The sequence below is a fragment of the Sander lucioperca genome, chromosome 19, assembly GCF_008315115.2.
Source record: "Sander lucioperca isolate FBNREF2018 chromosome 19, SLUC_FBN_1.2, whole genome shotgun sequence".
NCBI classification, from domain to species: domain Eukaryota; kingdom Metazoa; phylum Chordata; class Actinopteri; order Perciformes; family Percidae; genus Sander; species Sander lucioperca.
Window position 1 is genome coordinate 30,401,525 of NC_050191.1, and position 26,569 is coordinate 30,428,093.

General features: G+C 42.3%; 2 protein-coding genes across 2 annotated transcripts in view; one reads left to right on the forward strand and one right to left on the reverse strand.

Annotated features, from left to right (window-relative positions):
* LOC116045413 overlaps nt 1-26,569 on the forward strand; it is a 977,204-nt gene that overhangs the window by 831,774 nt on the left and 118,861 nt on the right. The gene's annotated exons all lie outside the window — the stretch shown is intronic.
* Nucleotides 7,696-26,569, reverse strand: part of cd109 (CD109 molecule) — a 37,054-nt gene continuing 18,180 nt past the window's right edge. Inside the window, exons 20-33 of the mRNA XM_031293063.2 lie at nt 25,972-26,085; nt 23,722-23,940; nt 22,158-22,296; nt 21,688-21,864; nt 19,616-19,697; nt 18,213-18,441; nt 16,789-16,960; nt 15,269-15,459; nt 13,621-13,776; nt 12,940-13,005; nt 11,408-11,541; nt 8,614-8,770; nt 8,428-8,530; nt 7,696-8,234 (exon numbers count right to left, since the gene is read on the reverse strand). Coding sequence (XP_031148923.2) covers nt 8,038-8,234; nt 8,428-8,530; nt 8,614-8,770; nt 11,408-11,541; nt 12,940-13,005; nt 13,621-13,776; nt 15,269-15,459; nt 16,789-16,960; nt 18,213-18,441; nt 19,616-19,697; nt 21,688-21,864; nt 22,158-22,296; nt 23,722-23,940; nt 25,972-26,085 — 2,136 coding nt within the window. The 3' untranslated portion in view covers nt 7,696-8,037. The remainder of the gene's footprint in view (nt 8,235-8,427; nt 8,531-8,613; nt 8,771-11,407; nt 11,542-12,939; nt 13,006-13,620; nt 13,777-15,268; nt 15,460-16,788; nt 16,961-18,212; nt 18,442-19,615; nt 19,698-21,687; nt 21,865-22,157; nt 22,297-23,721; nt 23,941-25,971; nt 26,086-26,569) is intronic.

Genomic DNA, 26,569 nt, shown 5'->3' on the forward strand with positions numbered 1-26,569 from the left:
TTCTTGCGTCTTAGTCCGTCCCAATGAGGAAGCATGGGAGAGACGCGAGGAAATTATGCAAGAAGAGAGGAAATATGTTTTTTATAGGGATGAGACATCCTTTCCTCTGAAGCGTCACATGAATTAGTCAGCTGTATGGGCGGAGTTAGCAAACGGCTTTCAGCTGCACGGCTTCCAGGAAGGCTGCTCTCGTGCATCCTCACTCATAGCTCTTCAGAGATCCCTCCTCCATCCTCGCTCATAGCTCCTCAGCGATCCCTCTTCCATCCTCACTCATAGCTCTTCAGAGATCCCTCCTCCATCCTCGCTCATAGCTCCTCAGCGATCCCTCTTCCATCCTCGCTCCTTGGGGCAGGAATTAGAACTTTGAGACGGCCTTCACAAAGGAGGGCCAGAACGTTTTCCGCTTCAGCCAAGGAGCTATCTAATAAAGGACATGGGATGTACCCTCTATTACTAAAGATAGCGCATTATGCGCTGCTCCAATACTATGAAACGGTACACACTTCCTGTCTCCTAAAGTGGCCTCATTTGAAAGTGTAGCGAACGTTGTCTGGATGGACAAAAAGTTATATTTTCATCATTTATAAATATTTTCTTTTGCTAACATTAGATATTTACACAGCTAAAAGACATATTTTGCATTACAAAAATTAGTTTTGTTAGGCCGTTACCTTATCTGTGTTGCCAGATCTCGTGAGAGTTTGTTTCTCAGAAAGAAAAAGTTAATTTTCTCCTGATGTGTCCAGGGGTCCAGACTAACTTTTTTCACTAGGAGCACAGTGGCCCCCAACTGAAAACTTTAGGGGCGCAACCAGAAAATTTAGGGGCACACACCGTAATTCAACATGCTAACCAAATATTCACATTTCTACTAATTTCCACTGTATTACTAATAAATACTTTGATAATAGATGCAGAAATTACAATGTGCTGTTTCAAATTCAGTGTCACTTTTGAAGATGCAACATAGAAGGTTAACTGGCAGCACCATCGCTGTCATGAAAAACAAAAAAAAAATATATATATATACCAGCTCTAGTCTACAATTACAATGAATTCAACTTAAAATTAAACATGCATTGTTTAGGCTACTACTGAACCAATATTGGTACAGATACCTGAAATTTGGTTCCGTTACCCAACGGTACCTTTTTTTGGTACTTTCCCTCTATAATTACAAAACAATTATTTCAGTTGTAAAACTTATTGTCAAACCTATTCATCCTATGTACTTAGAACATTGTTATTTTATTAATTAAACAAAATCCTCTTCCTCCCAAACCCATCCCTACAACCTATTAAATTGAATAATTATTCATTTCTTACTCACTGTAACTTTTATTCTTGTATTTGTATATTCTTTTTTTAGCCTGTTTTATTTTCATGACCGTTTTTAACTGCTCTTTAATGTTTTATGTAAAGCACTTTGAATTGCCTTGTTGCTGAAAGGTGCTGTAGAAAAAAAGTTGCCTTGTTGCTGAAAGGTGCTGTAGAAATAAAGTTGCCTTGTTGCTGAAAGGTGCTGTAGAAATAAAGTTGCCTTGTTGCTGAAAGGTGCTGTAGAAATAAAGTTGCCTTGTTGCTGAAAGGTGCTGTAGAAAAAAAGTTGCCTTGCCTTATAACCTCAGCCTGTCAGTCATTCACCAGGGCACAGAACCACCGTTGTGCCTGTTAGGAAGTGTAACGTCAACAGCACCGCGACACTTGAAACCACTTTATCGGCATTTCCGTGACTCACTGTGACTTCAACAAAACTGCAGAGCCGACGTAGTTTGCACCGTCTGCAGCTATGCGTGTGCGTGCGTTTGTGTCAGAGCTCCGCTCTCTGTCAATTTTCAGAGAGGACAGATAAGCTTCAGCTTACACGCTCTCAGGTACCGAAATTTCGACGTTTAAAAAAGGGGCAAATTTACTAGTCGCACATGTGCGACTGGATGTAAAATTCAGTCGCACACTCAAATTTTGGTCGCAAAATGCGACAGGAAACAAAAATACAAAAAAAATAAAACAGGAAACAAACAAACTCAGGATCGTGACAGTAACAGTACAATTTCCGACCATGATATTTTAAAATTCCATCCATCAGTCCGTCCGTCCATCCATCCATCCATCCATCCATCCATCCATCCATCCATCCATCCATTCATCCATCCATTCATCCATCCATCCCTCCGTCCATCCATCCGTCCGTCCGTCCGTCCATCCGTCCATCCATCCATGCGTCCATCCATCCGTCCGTCCGTCCATCCATCCATCCATCCATCCATCCATCCATCCATTCATCCATCCATCCATCCGTCCCTCCATCCGTCCATCCATCCATCCATGCGTCCATCCATCCATCCGTCCGTCCATCTGTCCATCCATCCATGCGTCCATCCATCCATCTGTCTGTCCATCCATCCAATCGTCCATTCATCCATCCATCCATTCATTCATCCATCCATCCATCCATACATCCATGTGTCCATCCATCCATCCATCCATCCATGCATCCATCCATCAATCCATTCATTCATCCATCCATCCATCCATCCATCCACCCATCCGTCCGTCCGTCCATCCGTCCATCCATCCATCCATCCATCTCCTCAGCACATTTCTATCATGCAATCAGTAAAAAATAAAGTCACATCTTCCCATTTTTCTTTCCTTTGTTCTCCTCTGATTGGGGACTAAACGTCCTTTGGAGGAGGATGTGAGTTTTTGAGAGTATTGTCAGATTTTTATCCAATAGAAACAACCTCTCTGCTCCAGAATCGGCTGCTGATTGAGCCCAGATGTCGGCAGCTGCACGTTCTAGTGACTCATCTTTCTCTTGAAATATGGTAGCCCCGGCCGGCACTATGTAATTGTGACATACTTGCGCTGTTTGATGTCCATGAGAATGAGCGAAGCGGTCTGTAGTGCATGTGTTGACTGAGTACATGTGGAGCAGCTTTGCCTGCTGACAGATGATGCACTGAAGGGCCAGCATTTGGAGTTAGGAGGAAATATTTTGCCTCTGTGGTTGTGTTTATATTCTGACAGGATCTGATACACGCTCAGGGCTGAGCGATGATGAGCGTGCTGCCCCGGCATGGTGGTTTTGATCTCTGTTCGCTCTGGAATCCAAAACAGTCCAAAATCTGTGTCTCTATGGATGGTAGTGTCAGTCTGTGGGTCCTCCTCTGAAAAATGCCCGCATAAGACGTTTGTTTAAGCAGCAATTACGACCTATATTTATGTTTATAGTGGTGGCACCCTCTAGTGGTCGTAGTAAGTATGACGGGAGTAAAGCAGGAAGTAAGGCGAAGAAATATAAGAACGCCAAATAAGGACGCTGGTTGGGGTGGTGGATGGGTCATGTTCTTTTTTTAAATTAACGGAACAAACAAACCTTCCTCCACCGCACTGTGGAGGATGGTCTGGCTAGTCCACACAGAATATGCTCTGGTTTATTGGCATTTCTTTGAACCATTCACAATCATCATGGGTGCCGCTAAGGCCAAAATAGCCTCAGGAAGGAACTGGTTTTAGTGGAACGTGTTCGTTCAAAAGTTGTTTTAGTCGTGCAACAGAAAACTCAGATTGGACAGATAGTCTAGCTAGCTGTCTGGATTTACCCTGCAGAGATCTGAGGAGAAGTTAACCATACTTCCTCATCCCGGAAGTAGAATGCCGTTCTGTGCAACACATTCTTGCCGTGTCATTTTTTGACGCTCTGGGTAGTGACGTAGGTTTAAATGCGGCACAAAAACGGGTTTAGGAAAAGATCGTGGGTAAGGTTACAACATGTACGTTTCAGTGACATGCGGGACGAGAGCGGGACATGAACTCCGGTCTCCAGCCCTGTGTTGTTTGACCCATCCACCACCCCAACCAACCTCTGACCGTCACTATTTGACGAGTTGGGAATGAGTGCGGTTGTTCTGTGTCACATGCGTAACAAAGTGAAATAGCGTCTGACTTTAACACAAACCACGATTGCTTTCTGGGTTTAACTAAGTAGTGTTGGTGTCTAAACATAACCAAGTAGTTTTACATTTTTTAGACAACACGTCCTCATACCTAAACGACAGAATATGTTGCGACAGAACGCAACATATGACCGCTCAACCCGGTCTCACGCCAGTTCGTGAAATGGTCACGTTATTTTGATAATTGATTGATTTTGATTTATTATTTTTTTTTTTTTTATTGCCCGACATTTTTGTCACTTTTTCCGATGTCTTTGTCGATTCTTTCTGCACTTTTTTACGTTTTTTGTTTTTTTGTTTTTCAAATGCTATAAAATTTAATAAAACACCCAAATTCAATTAAATAGTCAACTGATCATATATTTTACTTGTGAAGAGCGTTGTATGCCATCCACGTTATTTGTTTTGACAATTTGGTTGATAGAAAGCCAAATTTGGGATATAGAAACTTTTTGAAAATGGGTCAAATTTGACCCGAAGACAACAGGAGGGTTAAAGGTACACACCATTTCCAACTTAAAGGACAATTCCGGCGCAAAACGGAAAAATTAATAATGGGGGTGGCAGTAGCTCAGTCCGTAGGGACTTGGGTTGGGAACCGGAGGGTCGCTGGTTCAATTTCCAGTATGGACCAAAGTACAGAGTGTGGATTGGTAGCTGGAGAGATGCCATTTCAACTCCTGGGCACTGCCAGGTGCTCTTGAGCAAGGCACCGTACCCCCCCCCCCCAACTGCTCAGGGCGCTGGTCCAGCACTGGCAGCCCACTCACTCTGACATCTCTCCATTTGTGCATGAATAGGTCCTGAGCATGTGTGTGTATTTCAGGCATGTGTGTAGTGATTTCTAACTAAACAGAGTGTAAATTGTAATTTCCCCACTGGGGATCAATAAACAGTATAAATTAAATTAACTGTTGTGTACCTACTCTGTCTCTCTCTGGGACATGTTTTCATGCTAATTGAATGAGTTTGGAGCTTTAACGGGGCTACCGCGGACCTCTGGTTAGCTTACAATGCTAGTATGTAGGGCATAGGGACACTCAAATTAAATCGCTATTCAATACCACTAAAAAGGCTCGAAACATCACCACACTTTAACGTTAGCATAATTAGGGTCCCTAAATGTGGACCGAAGCATTGACAACGTTGTAAGTGTACAGATAGTTTATTAAAAAGATAGATTATAAAGACAGTCGCGTTCATGTTTACTTGCGGGAGCCATCTTGAAAACCAGTCATGACTAGTCGAACCATGTGCAACGTGGAATTCCCATACTGTCTATGGAGATTCCACGTTGCACGGCAACAGACTAAGCTACACTAGTCTGTAGTCTGTACAGTTGAATGATCCCAAACTGTGTGGGCCTTGTGCACCGCGACTGGAGGTCAGCTGTAATGAGGCAGAACATCTGAGGGCCGTAAAATGCCCGAGGGCAGAGAAATGCTGGCGGTATCGATCCCACCTGCTCCTCCCGTCCACATGTGGGTTAAATATTCTCGTCTCAGCTTGCCGTTTCTCTCAACTGGAAAGTTCAAGCTGTCCATCATCACGGGATCTTTTGAAGTTGTCGTTAACGTTCATGCCCCCATCGCTGTGATTGTCGAAAGGGATTTATTGTGCCTCGGTACCACGAGGCAGCATACCTGCTTTAGTATGCAGATTTATGGGAGGTGTTCCTGTTGGGCTCCTGCTCGTGTTTGGTCGTTCATTTTGTCACAGTCTGAGTAAAGTGACTCCAAGGTCACTGTGCACTGAGTAAATCTTTCCTATTGATTATCTGGGGTTGTTTTACACTGTGAGGCGGCCACTGTCCTCCGTCACAGCTGGTTCTCCTCCCGGGTCAGGACCCTGCCAAGGATCACAGAGAGGCTTAAAGGATGGATTTACGTGAAATATGTGTCTCATCCACGACAAAAAAAGAGGCCTTTTGTATCCAAGGAGGTCACGTTTTCAGTCCTGTTTCCATGTGTTGTTTGTTTTTTTAAGAAGTCCTGTTTGAGTAATTATTAGATTTATGAGTTTGAAGTAGAGATGTTCCGATAACAATTCCAGTATTAGAAAAGCCTCCGATACTGCCTATAATGCTGGTATCGGTATCAGAAAGTACTGGAGTTTATGCACAGATCTGTTAAAACATAATAAAATATATGACACACTGGCATCAGATCGGTACTTGGTATCGGCCGATACGCAAGTTCAGGTATCGGAATCTGTATCGGGAAGCAGTACACCAGACCAACAGACACCTAAACTCTGACGAAGAGTTTCTAAAACTACAAGACAGGATTTTACAACTCTGGATTCCCCCCTTTCACATTGCAGAATACACTACCAGGAGTGTGTGCTTGCATGTATTTGATTGGCCAACACAGTGCATTGCTGGATGTTGTTGGATTGGGTTGCAGCAAAAGTTAAACCAATTTAAATTTTTTTTTGTCTTGTTTTTTTTCCTAAAACGTGGCAGAAGACACAAAAAGACAAAACAAAAAGAAGAAACTTAACAGAAAATCTTGGATATACAAATTTAACAGTCCCATTTAATCTGTGGCAGAAATCTACACTGTATTTACTTAAAGTGTCCAAAAACTTAAAGGACAATTCCGGCGTAAAATGAACCTAGGGGTTAATAACATATGTGCACCGTGTCGACCGTTCTCTGGGATCTGTTTTCATGCTAATCGAATGCGTCTCTAGCTTTTAACAAACTACCGCAAAACCGGTGGTTACCTGCTAATGCTAGCTTTCGGGGCACTTGGTAAATCACTATTTTATACCACTAACAAGGCTCAAAACAGCACAACACTTAAACGGTAGCATAATGAGGGTCCCTACATGTAAACCGAAGTATTGAGAACTTTGTAAGTGTTGTGCTATTTTGAGCCTTGTTAGTGGTATAAAATAATGATTTACCAAGTGCCCCGAAAGCTAGCGTTAGCAGGTAACCACCTGTTTTGCGGTAGCTTGTTTAAAGCTAGAGACGCATTCGATTAGCATGAAAACAGATCCCAGAGAACGGTCGACACGGTACACATATGTTATTTACCCCTAGGTTCATTTTGCGCCAGAATTGTCCTTTAAAGGAACACGCCGACTTATTGGGAATTTAGCTTATTCACCGTAACCCCCAGAGTAAGACAAGTCGATACATACCCTTCTCATCTCCGTGCGTGCTGTAAGGCTGTCTGACGGCTCCAGCGGCATCAGCCTATCACAGTACATGCAGGTGAATGGTTCCAGTAATCCTACTGCTCCCAATAAGTGACAAAATACACGTTGTGATTTGTATAGTCACAGCGTGTACAAAAAAACAACGTAACGTGAGACACAGTCATCTTCTAACCGTAAACAAACAGGGAACTATATTCTCAGACAGGTTTGCTGCAAAGCAAATCATTCCACCCAAGTACTATATTCTTCCGCCTGAGAATATAGTTCCCGGTTTGTTTACGGTTAGAAGATGGCTGTGTCTCATGTTACGTTGTTTTTTGTACACGCTGTGACTATACAAATCACAACGTGTAAATAGGAACATGTTGGCGTTATTTTGTCACTTATTGGGAGCAGTAGGCTAGCTGGAACCATTCACCTGCATGTACTGTGCTGGCCTGATACCGCTGGAGCCGTCAGACAGCCTTACAACACGCACGGAGATGAGAAGGGTATGTATCGACTGGTCTAACTCTTGGGGTTACGGTGAATAAGCTAAATTCCCAATAAGTCGGCGCGTTCCTTTAATACATCGTTGTGCACTTAAAAACATAAATCATATTTTAATGAATGCAAGGTGGCAGGCAGAATAAACAGTGAAACCAGAAGGTCACATATGATAAAAGATTATTCATGTAGGAGAATCTCCCTGGATATGCATGTGTGTATCAATAATAAATGTTCCCATGAGACATAAACATTGAGCTCAGCAGTATTTAGCGGCTGTGTTCAGTTCTGTTGCACAGTGAATCATTCAAGTTATAACACAATGATATATGACTAAAACAAATGCATTTAAAAAAAAACATGTCACACAATGTATGTAAACTGTATACATCTGCATACGCTGAACATCTGTTGGACTTATTTACATGATGGTGATGATGAGGAGGAGGAGCAGAGCCGGGGTTAAGCCATGCATCGGGACGTTTTGGCTGCTGTGTGACATCACGCTGGTGTCATAATAGTCGTCTTGTCTGCACTGACTGCAGTCGCCGCCGCAGAAGGAGCAGGAGGACATCTCGCTCCTCCACTCTGACGTGTACGTCCTCACCGTCCTCCGTCCTGACAAAGAGAGGGGGGACAGGTCAGAGGTGAAAGGTTCAACATCATCAAGTGTATACAGGACCAGGACCAAAACCCCAAAACTCTGCAGTCAGCCTCACCAACAAGGCCCCGGACCCCCACTGACTCTTAACAAATGTAAGTAAAAATGTATGTAAAAAGTACAAATGGAGATGATTGTGAAACTTCTTACTTGGTTCATAATAATCATAGATGACAACATTGGCCTCCTGGACTTTGGCGACTTTAAACTCCACGACCAGAGGAATCCGTATACACATCTCCTCCGTTGTCACCTGAAAACACATTCACACGTTTTAGTCTTTGACCCGAGTCAGACCGAGCGTCTGCGATCCAGGATGTTTTCAGCCGAGCTTACAGAGTCCAGGTACAGGATGACTTTCCCCGGCACCGTCTCCACTTTCTTGATGACCTGGTCAATGGGGACGCCGTCCTGCCGCAGGCTGAAACCGCTCAGCAGACCCACCTCCATGATGGCCATGCCCGTCGCCGCCAGATCCAGATCCTCTGACAGACTGCAGGACAACGTTACAAAAACAAATTCCATCAGTTCAAAAACATAGGGAACATTTAAGTCATCAGTAGGGATGTAACGATTACTAGGGCTGCACGATATGAGAAAAATATGTGATAACGTTGAATTTCGATACAGATAACAATAGTACTTCCGATAAATAAACAGCTTTTAAAGTATACTAATGTTCTGTATTTCTGTTGCTTTCAGTATTCGAATTGAACATTGAATTGAACATAAAAGGCACCACTAAAAAAGAATGAGGGCCCTATCTTGCACCCGTTGCAGCGCGGCGCAAAGCCCGACGCAAAGCCTGACGCAAAGCCCGACGCAAGTGTCTTTGCTATTTTAAGACCGTCCAGCGCCCACGTCGTTTAAATAGCAAATGCACCTGCGACTATCTTTGTGCCCATGGGCATGCTGGTCTTACAGGGAGGTGTGTTCAGGTGAATTCTGGGAGTATTGCTATCTTGAGGCAGCGGGAAGTGATCGCGCCATTGATCAACAAAGACCTGGTCTAAAGTCAATAACGCAGCATTTCATTGTTATTTTAACAGCGCATTAGTAAAATGCTCCTAGGCTTGTGCACAGCGCGAGCACACTATGCTTGTTACACACACAGGGCACACACACATGCAGAAGATTAAAAATAAAAACATTACAGTGCAAATCCACCATCATAATAGCAATGCGCCAAGCTACAAACGCGCCTGGCTTTTAAAGGGAATGGGAGATGATCTCTGATTGGTTTATTGCATGTTACGCCCAAAACACACCTATGAAGACACCAAGTACAACCCTTTTGAACCATGCACCCGGCCACGGACCCTTTTTTCCGCAGTCAAAGTGGATTTGGACACGCCCTAAACGCACCTGCGCTAGGTACTTCACGCCGTGCGCTTAGATCGTTAAAATAGGGCCCGGACAGTTACATTTTAAAGTGTAGTTTTTATACTGATATTTTCTTTCAACTAATTTGAAATACACCCTGCAGTGCCCTGCTATGCCATGACCTACTTCAACTACTATTTCTAGTCATAGTTCCATTATCTTTATTGTGACTATTATTGCCACTGTTCATCACACCCCCAACCGGCACCGTCAGACACTGCCCACCAAGAACCTGGGTCTGTCCCAGGTTTCTGTCTAAAAAGTTTTTCCTCGTCGCTAAATACTTGCTCTTGGGGAAATTACTGGAATTGTTTGGGTCTTTCTAAATTATTGAGTGTGGTCTAGACCTGCTGTATCTGTACTCTAGTGTCTTGAGATAACTCTTGTTATTATTTGATACTATAAATAAAATTGAATTGAAATATCTCTGAGTGTCTTTGGCGATGTGTCCCAGCCTTTAGGGAAAAATAATCTATTACAAATTTAAAAGCATTTCGCAAAAATGTACGAGCTGCCTGATTTGACAGAGTAAAAAGCCAATACATTAAGAAGTGAATTCTTTCATATCAGCATATTAATGTAAGTACTTTTTTCTCAGTGAATGGATACTTACACGCTAACTGTTTTCATCAAGTTCATTTTCTAAATGTTGCAGTTTTGTTTCTGTGTAATCTTGTTCTCAGAATCCCATCTGGTGTTCACATTGTGTTTTATTGTTTTGTAAAGTGGCTTAATGAAAAGTTTGACAGATATCCCACCGTGTGCTGTTGATTGTTATGCTATTGTTAGGTTATGTAATGTAGGGTTCTGATGCCGAACCGGTACTTTTAAAACAATTCCGATTCCTAAACCGATTCTTGAAAAACTGAAAAATGACATCAAAGAAAGGCTCTTTAATTGAAAATTATTTCAATTTAAAAATATAATAACGTTTTTAAGTACTTAAATATATAATAAGTAAACATAAGTCACCTAATACACAACTATAATAATTTAACAATAAATAACAGTTACACTATTAACAACAAAATAAATCTTGAGTTGGTATGCCAACTAAACCAGCTTCTAACTTTTCTGCAGTTCTTTTGCAGAAAAAAAATGACCATTACCATGAAATACAGCCACACTTTCGACCGCTTAGCTTTAGGCATTTTAAATACACTAAAAGCTAGCTAGCTAACAATAGACTAGCAGAGCAAGGGTAATATGTTTACTAGCGATCACGTGCAGTGAATGGTTAATATGCTTTTACGTCCGTTTTGGTGAGCCCAGAGGGAAAATATGGCATTTTAAAAGTAGTCTACATTTACGGTAGCTAGCTAACGGTAGACTACAGAGAAAGCTTAATATTTTTATGTCCGTTTTGGAGCGACAGAAAGAAAATATGGCATTTTAATAGTGGCCTACATTTACAGTAGCTAGCTAACGGTAGACTACCGAGAAAGTGTGATATTTTTACGTCCGTTTTAGAGCAACAGAGGGAAAAAATGGCATTTTAATAGTGGCCTACATTTACGGTAGCTAGCTAACGGTAGACTACAGAGAAAGTGTGATATTTTTACGTCCGTTTCGGAGCGACAGAGGGAAAATATTTCTGTCGACACATTAAGTGGAACCGAAATGAGGAACCGAAATTTGCGTTCTAATCCGGTCCGATTCCTACCGTTGCGTAGGAACCGGTTCCATAGTGGAACCAGGTTTCGGTACCCAACCCTAATGTAATGTGGAGAGAGAGAAACCTGCTCACCTGCTGCAGATGTACAGATGTGAGACCATCTCCGTGTCAAACAGCTCGACGTTCAGATCAAAGGCCTCGAGCTCGCCGGCGTCTCGCCGCCTCCTCATCAGCCCCTCGCTCCTGATGTTGTAAAACACGTTCAGCTGAGGCGGAGGAAGAGGTGCGTTCACGGGAAGGAAAAATCAGATGGTTTTCAACAAGGACATCTTAAACCCCTCTGAAAGTCTCTGCGTTGCTTTACTGCATGCTGTGTCCACTGCTTCTCTCCTAGTCTACTATTTCCCGGATTGTTATGGTGCCGCCGGAGGTTCCGCCGGATGTCCCTCACTTTCCGTTTGAACTGTGTGATCGTTGGCGATGGTCAAAAGATCCGTTATAAACTGTAGCGAGCTTGTTTTGATATTATGAGAGTCAAATATTGTACCTGTTGCAAAACAGGTACAATGAAATTGATCGCCAACTACTCACCATTTTGATAATCGATCAATCAGTTTGAGACATTTTTTATTAGCAAAAATAAATAAAAAGAATTCGACAAACAATTTCTCTGATTGCAGCTTGTTAAATGTGAATATGTTCTAGTTTCTTCTCTGTGACAGTAAACTGAATATCTTTGAGTTGTGGACAAATCAAGACATTTGAGGACGTCATTTTGAGACTTTGGGAAACACTGATCCACATTTTTCACCATTTTCTGACATTTCAGAGACCAAACAACTAAAGGAGGCAATAATCGACAGATTAATGGACAATAAAAATAATCGTTAGTTGCAGCCCTAGTCTCCATCTCTGGCTTAGTCTATATTGACGACGTTTCATTTCCGGGATGGCTCCAGTGACGCTGGATGTCCTTCTTTTTGGCCGGATGTCTGTCCCCTTCCTCTTTCTTTGTGTTGGCGTTCTAAACTCTGGATTTGTGAGGACTATGGTTAACTGCTCCTCAGATCTCTGCAGGGTAAATCCAGACAGATAGCTAGACTATCTGTCCAATCTGAGTTTTCTGTTGCACGATTAAAACTACTTTTGAATGTACACATGTTCCATCAAAACAAGTTCTTCCCCGAGGCTATTTTGCAGCGGCAGAAATGCCAATAAACCAGAGCACATTTTTCTCCCATCCCAGAATGCTGTGTGGACTAGCCAGACCCTCCTCTGCAACGCCGCGGTGGAGGAGGGTCTGGCTATGCGAGACTACTTATCTCCGTGCCCGTCCCGCCTCCACTTTCCTCTTTCCTGCGCTCTAATTGGACACTTCTCTTTTCTCGTCTCAGACTCACTTTTACAAAAATAGTTCACCGAAATGTGTTAGGCGAGAAATAAGCTACAGTTGGTTTTTATTTTATTTCATTTCAGATCGTCAACGGTCAGTTTAAAAGATTTTCGTGAGTTATCACAAGGCGGCGAGTCGAGCCAGGCGCCCCTGATTTGCATAAATTAGCCTGAACCTCAACTTTATGAAAATGAGGAGCGGACAACTCGAAGCCCCGCTGCTTATGTGACAATTAAGAATAAAGTTTGTTTTGTTGTTTCTGTGGCGGTACCTGAAACAGGGCGAGTCCACGACCTTCTGCAGACACCCTCAGGTTCAGCTCCTTCTCTGGTTCAATCTGAAATGGATCAACATACCACAGATTACACTGTTCTACCTGCAGATGAGTTTGGGTTTTGTTTTTCTGCTCCAACATGAAGTGAAATGACCGGAGCCGGGGTGGAAAGTTTGAATGATTTTAATGACCCTGTTATGTTTCTTTAAGCGGCAAAAATAACGACAGTTTAAAGTGCTCATATTATGCTCATTTGAGCATAATGTGAGCACACGTGTAACCGCAACTGCCGTAACTGACGCAACAATATTTTCAGTGAGTGTCCGAAATCTTGTTTGGACGTTCCCTATATAGTTCCCTATTTAATAAACATTATACAGGGAATAGTGAGTGAGTGAATGAGGGAACGGTTTCCAACACAGCTAAAGTGTTTCAGGCAGAGGAGCTGTAGCAATGGGCAGTATGAGAAACATTATATGTTTTTTGAACATCAAAGTATGTAAACCTATTCTAGGAGTACAAATATGGTGCTGAAAAGGAGTATAATAGGGGCTATTTAACACATCTGCATCACCTCTGTGTGACCTGAGCTCTCATTGGTTCTTCAAAGTTTCTGATCATCATTACTGCAAACAGTTCAGCTTTTGTTTCTGATAAATGGGACATGTCTCTGTGTACCTGCTGGCTCTGGTGCAGCAGGTAGTTGTCCTGGACGATGTGGAAGAAGGCGACGGTGGTCATAGGGTTGGTGTTCACTCTGATGTGGAGGTCAAAGTCGTGGGAGCCGCCGCGAGCTGCGAACGTGGACAAGGCCTGCAGAGCCACGACCGTGTCCTAAGAGAGGACACAAGAGTCAGAGTCATACATGTGCTCTGGAATATTCTGTTACAGTCCAGTCGCTGATAGACTTTTGGTTTGATAGTAACCGCCGACGTCCCGTTTACAGCTGTGTACGTGTCGTTTTGCGAGTGTGTTCATGTCTGTCTGTGCATCTGTTTTTGTAGACAATTAGTCATGTTAGGCTGACAAAGCCTGAGGAAAAGCTTTATTCAATGTACTATATTTGGAGCCACTGACGCAGTATTTGGATCTTTTTTGTTTCCTTGTCATGCATGTTTGCGTGTGTGTGTGTCCATGCGTGCTGCGGGGTTAATTGTCCTGTCATCGCCATATGCCCAGACGGCCACAGTCTCCTTTTGAAGTGACACAAACCACAGACTCCTGCTGATGTGACGCAGAGGGGAATTTCTCTTCTTGCATGAATGCACTTTATGATTGTCTTCAACTTTAGACTGAGCCTTAAATCCTTTAAAGCAGGGTTTTGTAAACTTGTACAGCTCGAGACCCAAAAGAGAAATTTGGTTTCACCCCCAGCAACTCATTCTCATGAACGGGTTCGTGTGATATTGTACCAAAAGTGATGCACATTCATTTGTATGATATCCTACGAAATTAGGCGACTGCCGGCCAGTCACGTGACAGTTAAGTTTAGCGGTCTTTACAGTTAGATTTAGCCGACAAAAGGTGACTGTAAGTCGGGTACCCGTCGCCGTGAGGTTATGGTCGTTTCAGCGGACAATAAAGTTGAGTTTAGCCAACAAAAGGTGAGTGTCATGCAGCAAGGACAGTTAAGTTTAGCCACCAAAACAACTAATTAAGATTAGAAAAAAAAACAAATTCCGCTCCCTGGCTTGAAAGCCCTGTGTTTTAAGACCCACCACGACCTCCTCCCCACGCAGATCTTCACGATCTTATACAGCAGCTGTCAATGTGGTGCATACAGTCATAAATACATGGAATACATATGAATTACAGTGCATTACTTTTCATAGCTATATGTACGAATGGTTCATTAGAACAGCCTGTCCCCAGGAAGTGCGCTGGGCTTTGAATTTGAACAATTCAACATAGTATCTAAACAGTGGAATTACAACTTCTGTGTCCGTAGTGTGATGCCATGAGGCCCAAAAATACTTTTTCCCATTATTTAGCATGGCAAAAGAGACGTCTGTATATCAGTGGATACATTTTTTTGAGTGTCACAACCCCCGCAAAATGGCTCGTTTCACTATCAGAATTTGAATCATCTGGTCCGATAACATTTGGAAAGTCTAGATGAGCTGCACGATTAAATCATTTTATCCCAATGTGGTATTGAGTTAAAATGAACTACAGTGTGTGTGTGTACATGGGGATGAAGGAACATGACAGTCAGCGCAACAATGTGGCTCATTGATGGGTTTACTGTGATACACACATAATACTTTGTGTTAGTGGATACATTTTATTGTAGGTTTATGGTCTTTTCTGAATTTCAGTATCTCACCTGAGTGCTCCCGAATCCTCCGTTGGGGTTCCGCTGTCGGCTGAGCCACTTCATGAGGCTGAGAGCCTGCGTGACGTGCCCCAGTTTGTGTTGGGCGAGCAGCAGGTACGACACCATCTCAATGTCTGCGGAGCGCGGCTGCCACGACGACGAAAGGCCGCCGTCTGGGGATGACCACATCGGCACGCCATCTACTCGCAGAGGAGAGTCCGAGGAGATACAGGCATCATTTATACACATGATTCAATGGAATATAATAAAAGAGAGGCAAATGTTTTTACTCCACTACATTAATTCAATAACTTAGGTTACTTTGCAGATTCAGACTAATGACACAAGACATAATCAACAAATAAATTATGGTGTATTGTGTAATAGGTTAGAATAATATTTATTAAGTATATATTGGGGATTTTCGGGGGGGAAACCACAAGCTACCCAGCTGAATATAAAGTAAATAAAATAAGCTCCATCTTTACCAGCTGCAACATTATAGTGATCAACACATAAATGCATCAATAATTAAAATACAATACTATATATTATTCTGAAATGGGTTACTTTTGCATATAGAGTACTTTTAATTTTGGTACTTTAAGTACATTTTCATGCTAATACTTTTGTACTTTTACTTTAAAAAAGTAACATTTTGAATGCAGGACTAGCTTAATCCATAGAAATGTACTTTATTACATTTATAGTTTATTAGTTAATTATATTTTGTTTAATAATGTGACTCTTCAAAGTAGCTATTAAATAAAGATGTCAAAATAAATGTAGTGCAGTAAAAAGTAGAAGTATGGAGTAGCATAAAATGGAAATACTCAAGTAAAGTACAAGTATTTCAAAATTGTACTTAAAAGGACAAATCTGGCGCAAAATGAACCTAGGGGTTAATAACACATGTGTACCGATTAAGACAGTATATAAAGACAGTACCGTTTACGTATACAGGCAGGCGCCATCTTGGGAAAATAGTCACGCCGTGCAACCAGTAACCAGTAATATAGCTCAAGCACGGCGTTCGTCGTTCGACTGGTTGTGACTGTTTTCCCAAGATGGCGCCCGCCTGTATATGTGAACGGTACTGTCTTAATAATCTATCTTTTTAATAAACTCTCTGTGCACTTACAAAGTTCTCAATGCTTGGGTTTACATGTAGGGACCCTCATTATGCTACCATGGAAGTGTGGTGATATTTTGAGCCTTGTTAGTGGTATAGAAATAGCGATTTCTTTTTACTTTACCCGTGCCCCGATGACTAGCGTTTTAAGCTAATTAGCAGTTTGCGCTAAAACTGGTCACATTCAATTAGCATGAAAACATACCCCAGAGAACGGTCGACTCGGTACACATGTGTTATTAACCTCTAGGTTAATTTTGCGCCGGATTTGTCCTTTAAGTACATTACAGAGAATTTCATAAATCTTCTCAGTTCACACACACACACACACACACAGACACAGACACACACACACACACACACACACACACACACACACACACAGTTGCCATCGCACCTCTCATCTCAGCTCGTCCAATCAGCTGGCTGAGTGCGGTGTCGGCGTTAGAGCTGCCGGACAGAGCCAGAGCGTAGGTGAGCAGGCTGAGGCTGTAGTTACTGGACACCCCGAGAGCCAGACGGGTCTCCAGGAACATCAGGGCTGCAGACACCTGGCTGCCGTACTTAACCTGACAGAGGGGAGCAGCGTCTCACACAGACGCAGCGAGACAAAGCATGAACTTAAAGATTTATTGACTCTCACCCATAGACTGTAAACATAATGGAAGTAGCATCGGTGTCGTCACCCATTGGTTTGTAGACTGCCATTTTTAAGTCAGTAGTTTGTTTTCGCGGTTCCCATCTTGGTACTTTGGAGCCAGAAGTGACCATATTTGGGACAACAAGGGCGGAGCTGGGGAGGATGACGCATCTGAGGCAGTGTTGTGTATGGTTTCAATGGCACTGCGCTAAGCAATTTTTTGTTTTTAATTTAGAGATTTATTATTTCTCACTCACCCCTATACTGTAGAAATAATGTCACCAGGGTTCAAAATTAACTTTTTCATCCACCAGCCAAATGGCTAGTGAATGTTAAAATTTGACCAGTCTAAAGCAAATCTACCAGCCAATTGCATATTTTATCAGCATTTGGCTAGTAGATGGTGCTAATTTTGAACCCTGAATGTCACCCATTGGTTTGTGAACTGCTGTTTTGAATCCATGGATGTATTAAGATAACGTTTGAATCTCTTTTTTGAGCCAGAAGTGACCATATTTGGACAAGCCAGTGTCTCTATGGTTTCAATGGCGCTGCGCTAAACTAAACAAGAGGGGAAATTGCCGAATTTCAACCCTTCTGACGCGAGTCATGCAGCGGAGATTTACTGGCGGGGGAACACAGACCTCCGGGTTCATGTGCATTTTGTCAGCATGCATGGCAGTACACAGAGATGGTTGATAAACAACGAACTTTCCCTGACGTTACCAGCTAACGCTAGCGCTAGCTAGCAGCTTGGTTGACATTGCTGAACAAGACATTTTTAAGCAACCAAATCTTTGATGAAGTGAAAGGATCAGAGTTTAAGATGAAAACACAGACAACAGCCAAAAACAAGTTGAGGTCTATTTTAATGTCCACAGTGTTAGCACGGTTAGCATTGCTAAGCCTCTGTCCTAAATGACTAAATGAACATCATGCTGTATTATATATAAGAAACTTTTAAACTAGCGATTGAGACCATAAACTTATTATGAAAATGTTTACTGAGGTAATAAATCAAGTGAGAAGTAGGCTCATTTTCTCATAGACTTCTATAGAAACTGACTTCTTTTTGGAGACAGTGGAGTCGCCCCCTGCTGGAAATTAGAGAGAATAAAGGTTTAAGGAGCTTCCTCATTGGCTTCACATTTCAGACCCGGGAAGTTGCCACTTGCTCTCACCCTGATGTTGCTGTCTTCCAGCAGGGCGATGAGGACGTAGGCTGTGAGGGAGACGGGGCCGTCCAGGCCTCCCTGGAGCTCGGTGTGGATGACGCGACCGGGCTCCATGTATCTCCCGTCAGCTTCCTGCTGGTCTCCTAACCAGGCTGCCGCTCCCTGCAGCACTTGGACGTCGATGCTGATGAACGGCCGCGCCTGCAGGAAACACCTCAGCACGAACGCAGAGAGCCTGCAGAGATTTCTTTTGTCAGTGTTTCTAAAGGGGAGTCATGTTCCTGCTGCATGTACAGAATGAACTACTCTATAAGGCCGCGTTCAGACAGCCTGCGTCGGCCATCCGAAGGTCCAGCAAAAACGCAGGTCTTTACCTTCATTTTGAATGGGGGTAGTGTGTTTAGGCTGTGGCGGGGGGTGCCCCAGGAGGCACGCTAAAAAAAAACACAGCAGGCCTGCGGTGAAAAGTTGAGACCGACTCAACATTTGGAGAAACGCAACCACACGTCACACTGCGGTGGCCAATCATGTAACCAGAGATCAGACTTGTCGGTGTGTTTTGAGCTATGGTTTGAGGCGGTGTGAGAGTCCCGTACAGGAAACAGGAAACATCACTGCCTCTATCGCTGCCACAAGAAAGTTTTAAACCACCAAACATAAGCACTAAACTGCCCGGGAGTTTGTGTAATAGCTGAATGTTTCCTGCAACAACAAAGCACTCACTGTAAAATGAAGTGGCCTTCAAGTGCGGTCGGAAACGTCGAAATCTATAAACGATCTGACGGAAAACAGTAACTGTGAAATGTAAAGTCTACTTGTGCTTTGTTGGGGGGGGGGGGTTAAGAACATAACAGGATTTCACACAAATGGGCCGTTTCATTGACACTCCTCCACGCCACACAACCCTGTGGAAAATCCCTTTTTTTTGGTGTGAATGTCCCGTAAAGGCCGTTTTACACTCGCCGTAGCCGAGCTGGCGCGCGCCAATGACGTAGATCTCGCTGGTGCGCCAGGATTTTGAGTGTGCGACCACTCTTTTTTTCAGTGGCGCGCGACAAAGCGGAACCAGGAAGCATGGACGAGTTTGAGGGCAACCGGATGCCAGGACTCTCAGAGCGACTGCAAGTCTCTCTTGTAAACTTACTGGGTTAAGATGAGCTCTTTTATGGCGAATGAAAGGCTTGATCCGACCAAGTAGGTCATCGAATCAAATCGAACCATTGACGTCAATGCTGCTGCCAGTTCTGCCGTTGTTTACCTTTTTCTTCTTCTTCTAGTCCGTAGAAATAGCAAAGTCAGTAGCCTTTCCTCATTAACGCCACCTCTGTTCAGGAGAAGACTGCAACTAGTGTCGCGACCACCACACGCCACAGGTCTGCTACGGCGAGTATACCCCACGTTTAACTCACCAGGTGCTTCCAGATGAGTCCTGGTCTCCGAAGGCACTGAAGGAGCCGTCTGCTCTCTGAAAGGACAGCTCTCGCTCATAACCTGGTGAGAACATCAAACATTATACAGACAGCGATCAGGTCATCAGCAAAGTATGTGCGCTAAAGTTCCTGACATGGATACGGAAGTCAAAGAAAAATGACAGACAATGAGACAAATAACCCCAAAAAATAAACATGAAAGCTGATTATTTTATTCAATAGACTGTTCTTGATGCGAGTGCAGCGATAGTGTGTGTTGTTTTTGACGCGCTAACTCTTGCAAGTAGAAAAACACACATTTATCTACAGAAACTCCTTAAAGTGTAACTCTCGCCAAAATGCAACCTAGGGTCTTTTTGTGAATGTACCAGAGTCAAACTTTCATTTAAAAGCATATTTAGGACGGAAGCGCCACTTTGAAGATTTACCGTATTTTAGTTTTTCGGTCAAAAGGCCTTTTGAATGGGAGTCCTAGGGGCACTTTGATGCTAGCCTCAAAATAGCTATTTTAAAAATACTAAGAAGACTCGACACAACATGAAACCTTGCTCCAAGTATCACCAGGGGCTCTACACCTTAACGAAAGCATTGACAACATTGTTTGTGTACCCAGAGTTTACTAAAAAGAAAGGTTTTGAGCAACTCACGTTAGCAGTTGTTGTTTAGCTATCCGCCATTTTCCCAGTCCAAAATAGGCGATCTCCGAATGCGAATGAACGGACTCCATAGGAGGAAATATCATTCTTATATGAGGCTCCTTTTTCAACTACAAGGTCAATATTGTGTTTCACTAACGACAAAACAACGAATTATCCGTGCATTTATATAGAACTAAGCTTTAGGAGCTTTCCATCTTTACTCTCCTCCCTCGACTATTTTTGACTGGCTCGATAGACGTCGACCGGAAGAGCAACAGCTACAGTGAGTTGCTCAAAACCTTTCTTTTTAGTAAACTCTGGGTACACAAACAATGTTGTCAATGCTGGAGTTCATGTGTAGAGCCCCTGGTGATACTTGGAGCAAAGTCTCATGTTGTGTCGAGCCTTCTTAGTGGTTTAAAAATAGCTATTTTGAGGCTAGCATAAAAGTGCCCCTAGCACTCCCATTCAAAAGGCCATTTGACCGAAAAACGAGAATACGGTCAGTCTTAAAGTGGCGCTTCCGTCCTAAATATGCTTTTAAACGAAAGTTTGACTCGGGTACATTCACAAAAAGACCCTAGGTTGCATTTTGGTGAGAGTTATGCTTTAAACAAGGAGCAAACAACATGAAGGAAAATTATTGGCAGAAAAACAAGTGCAGGATAGATGTTTCTTGCATTTGGTAGTGAGATTAAATTTTACAAAAAAAATGAATTTTGATCAAATTTGTATCAAAGAAAGGTATCATTCAGGAACCGGTCTCGAATTAATTTATAGCATAAATTAGGGCTGGGTAATGAATCAGTATTATATATTGACATTGATATATGAGGCTAGATATAGTCTTACATTTTGGATATCGTGATATGACACAAGTGTGTTTTTTCCTGGTTTTAAAGGCTGCATTACAGTAAAGTGATGTCATTTTCTGAACTTACCAGACTTACTAGCTGTTTTATTATTTGCCTTTACCCACTTAGTCATGGTATTCACATTACTTATGATTATTTATCAAAACTCTCATTCTTGTATTTTGTGTGTATTTTTGTGAAAGCACCAATAGTCAATGCTACAATATTGCCGCAATATCGACATTGATGAATTTGGTCAAAAATATTGTGATATTTTCTCCATATCATGTCACTTGGCTGCCTGTTCTGCCAATCTTCCCAGCCCTTATCACATGACCAATTCATGTTTCCATGACGACTATCCAAAATTTTGATAACATGGAACCTGTACTGAAATTGTTTTTTTTAATGTGGCAGACTGAGCCTATAGAAAATCCAACATTTCCTATATTTCTAAGCAGATTTTCTATGATGATTACCTGTGCCATCCCACTTAAAAAATCCTGGAATCTCCCCTGCCTCATGAATATGTTAATGTGACTTAATGTCCACTGTTTACCATTTATCATGTAGCCTGTGGCTCTTTCTGTGGTTTCTGTGTCCGTCTGTCCCACAGCGCTCAGATACTGCAGAACGTAGATGTTTGGTGCAAAGTTGATCATGTTCTGCTCCCCGCAGCCGTAAGGCATCTGGATCAGAGAGCCAAGGCCGCTGATGGACGGGCCCAGGATGTCACCTTCATCACCATGGAAACCAGACAAACCAGACATGAGGGAGAATGGAAAGTGTGTACTGAGCTGACCTAAACATCACATCAGGCAGTGAATAAGAATAATAAGAATAAGATGTTTTCACCATCGCAGTACATTAGGGACACAAATATTTGGATTCTGGGGAGATGCTTTGTCCAACTTAGTGAGGAATCGACTGTTGTGATGTTTTACAGGCATCAGACATCAGGGGATCTGAGTCTGAATGTGTTTCCCGGAAGATTGTGACTCAACGTTTTTCAGGGGGGTGTTTACATACCGACAACCGTCACTGAAGCTCTCTTGCTGCCCTCTACGACATCTGCCGGGAAGGTGAAGGTGACGTCTTGACTGGAAAACCCAGATGAAGGATGCTCAAACAGCAGCGAGGCGGAGAATGACTGCTCGAGTCCTTCGGCCTGCAGAATCAACAGCAGTGGGAAATTAACACACAAATAAAACGTGGTGAGTAATTTTTCTGGGAAAAGGCAGAGCTGTTTTTTTGGGGTTACAGTGGCGCAGCAGATGAATGCTGCAGCACAGACGCTCGTATAAACACAATATGACGGCTTCAACTTTCACTGCCGATAATGTTCTGTTGACGCGGAACCTCTGACTCCATACTTCACTATGCCCCAGTAAGTCTGAGGGAGTCTCTTGATCAAGGCTGCCCAATTTGAGGCCTGCGGGGCCAAATGTGGCCTGTGCCCCCTTTGTTTTGGCCCGCCATGGCATTTGACATGCTCATGCTTATTCTCTACTTATTTTGAAAGTGCTGTAAAATCCTAACCATAATGACTATGAAACGTCCATTTTGAGTTTTTCAGCAATGTAAAGCACAGTGCTGTTAAACTTAAACTTCCCTATTAAATTACATGGGTATTCTAAAAAGAATATCAAGAAGTACAGTATTCTTCAACATCAACATTTATTTTGACCCATGGCCTTCCATCCAGATACATTTTGGCCAGGTACCTCTGCTCCAGATGATTAACAGGTTAGGAAAGACGAAGAGGAAACATATTACTGCTACACAAAATAATCTGACTTTTCTTAAATGTTTGCTTTTGCCATTGTGTATATTTTGTACTTGCACCTTATTGATAATATTTGATTGTTTACTTTTTATATTTGAAAACTGTTTCACCATAGTTTCCCCTCAGGAAAAATAAAGTTCTACCTTTAGAATTGGTTAAGCTGAAACAAAAAGTGTATATTTGAATGTGTACCTTTGCTTCATATGTTTTCTATTTACTGTTATACCAGCAAATACTTAAAGGAACACGCCGACTTATTGGGACCATCTTCTAACTGTATACATACTGGGAACTATATTCTCAGAAGGCGAAGCACTGCTACTTCTGCTACTTGGGAGGAGTGATTTGCTCGCAGCACCTGAGAAGCCCCGTGGTGAGGAGCAGAGAGTAACAACGGGGCTTTTCAGGTGTTGCACTAATCACTCCGCCCAAGTAGCAGTGCTTCGCCTTCTGAGAATATAGTTCCCAGTATGTATACGGTTAGAAGATGGCTGTGTCTCATGTGACCTTGTTATTTGTACACGCTGTGACTATACAAATCACAACATGTAAATAGGAAAATGTTGGCGTTATTTTGTCACTTATTGGGAGCAGTAGGCTAGATGGAGCCAGTTACCTCCAGGATCTGTGCTAAGCTAGGCTAACGGTGGGTGTGTCAGACAGAGTTATAACACGCACAGAGATGAGAAGGGTATGTATGGACTTATCTAACTCTGGGGGATACGGGGAATAATACAAAGTCCCAATAAGTCGCCGTGTTCCTTTAAATTGCTCTAAATGATATGACTTCCCCGGTATTATTGTCACCTTGACGAGCACAGTCCTGTGGACGAAGTCGGACGCCGCGGCCGATACGGCTTCCACAGAGATGGGGATCTCCCCGAGGACCAGTGGCTTGATGGGAACGAGGACAGACGCTCCACTCTGACTCCCCACAGACACATGGCGAACACTGGCCATGGACAGCCCCTCAACATCCGGGACGACAAACTCAAAGGTGTCGCTCTCTGCAACAATCACCGTGACCTGACAACAGGGAGCAGAACAAGAACCCGCCCGGATCACATTAAACAGAGGGCTGGAGGTACAAAGAGTGTGGGAGGAAACACAAGAAGCATGTTTTTGTAACCAAATATCAAATTGAATCACAAATTCCGGCTCTCTCACGAGTCGATTTTTACGAGCCCTTTTTATGAAGCCTTTAGGATTTGCAGATGAAAGAGAAACTGGGTCACATCTTTAGTGTGTCTGCAGACGTGACAGCAGAGTTGTATAAGATGTTAAAACCACTGATGCCACATTAGATTATAGCAACCTGGCTATATTATCTGACACAACTGCACTAACCCTGTGAATCGCAGTCACTTGTAATCCAACACCTGCTGTATTCTTCTGTTGGTGCAGATTGAAATATATACTCCAGGGTCAGACTCAGAGTGATTATATAGGGATTATATAGGGACCACAATGGAAATAAGTCTTTGGGCTTTATTGTGTCATCCCTGACTATTTATGTATTTTAATGTATGACACAGAGTACTGTTTCATATTTTTATATTTAAGTGGTCAAATAAAATCAATCAATCAATCAATTATGGCAAGCCATTTTTACAGTTAATCAAACCACACTCCTATCTGTAATTACATTTAAGACATGAATAACAGCATTTCAAATATATATTCTCACAAGTCAGAATGTAATTAAAGATATCGACAATAACATTCTTACTAGTAAAATAGTTTTTAAGATAACTACAACTTTGAATTGTACTAGTCAAAATTTAAATACTTCAAAAGTTTAAGTGGCCGATTTAACATTCAATAGCTAGACTAGGGGCCCTATCCTGCACCCGGCGCAGCGCAAAGTCTGACGCAAGTGTCTTTGCTAGTTTAAGACCGACGCAGTTGTCAATTTCCCGTCCAGCGCCCACGTCGTTTCACTAGCAAATGCACCTGCGCCCATCTTTGTGCCCATGGGCATGCTGGTCTTACAGGGAGGTGTGTTCAGGTGCATTCTGGGCGTATTGCTATCTTAAGGTAGCGGGAAGTGATCGCGCCATTGACCAACAAAACCTGGTCTAAAGTCAATAACGCAGCATTTCATTGTTATTTTAACAGCAAATTAGTAAAATGCACCGCGCGCACACACTATGCTTGTTACACATACAGGGACGCACAGCAGCACACACACATGCAGAAGATTACAAATAAAAAAAAAAAAAATATATATATATATATATATATATGTATATATATATATATATATATATGTATATATATATATATATATATATATATATAATACCAATGCGCCAAGCTACAAACGCGCCTGGCTTTTAAAGGGAATGGGAGATGACACTCTGATTGGTTTATTGCATGTTACACCCTAAACGCACCTGCGCCAGGCGCTTCACGCCGTGCGCTTAGATCCTTAAAATAGGGCCCTGGGTATTTTTTGCAGATATCCATAATGTCATTCTTCCTATCCAGAATCAGCATTTTAGATATCTGCAATATAATTCTTACTAGGGACAACTCCCATTTCAGATATCCAAAATAAAATACATTTGTAGATATATGAAACTGCATTTCTTTCCTAGTCATAATGCCAATTGTAGATATCTGTAATTACATTTGTACTACTCAAAATGTATTTTAGATATTCAAAATTACATTGTGGATATCTGAAACTAAAATGAAGACTAGTAACAATTGGATTGTAGATATCTGAGTTCCCTCCTAGTAAGCAGAACTTGAATTGCAGATATCTAAAAGTTCATTCCTACATCGTGATTTTTAAAAGACTGGAGGAACGTTTTTGGCAGTGACCCACACACATGCACAGGCGCGCACACACACACACACACACACACACACACACACACACACACACACACACACACACACACACACAAACATTTGCTCGTTTCCTCTCTCTTGTATTTCACAACCAAAAATACTAAAGGACTTGCTAAACTGAAAGTAGTCAGAAAAAGAAAGTTAAGAGAGTTCCTGTGAAATGGAAGTGTGTACGGTGGTACGGAGCAGCAGACTGACCTCCAGGTCCTGAGGGAGGTAGTTGAACAGAATGATCTCCAGCAGCAGCTCCTCTCCTCGGATGATATAGGCCGGCAGGTTCAAGGACAGGAAGAAATCCTGGAACACTGTGAGCTGCAGGAGGGGTTACATGGACCCTTTATACTTTCTCATTAACTAACCAAAACAGAAAATGCACAATTCAGTTTTATTCAATTTATTATTTATTATTATTTATTTCAAACCATAACAGAATGTACCTTAGGACATTTTACAGATAGAGTAGATCAAGACCAAACTCTGTGATGCTAATACTACATTTGCTTTGGTGCTTTGCTTTGCAGTGGTGGAATGTAAGTACATTTACTCAAGTACTGTACTTAAGTACAAATGTAAAGTACTTGTACTTTACTTGAGTCTTTTCTTTTCATGCCACTTTCTACTTCTACTTTCTACTACTAGAAATATTGTACTTTTTACTCCACTACATTCATCTGACAGCTTTAGTTACGTAGTATGTAGTTTATAAAATATGATGTTTTAATATAAATTAAACTACCCAACAATATATAGACCTACAAGTCCAGCTGAAATGATTAGAAGATTAAACTAGTTACTT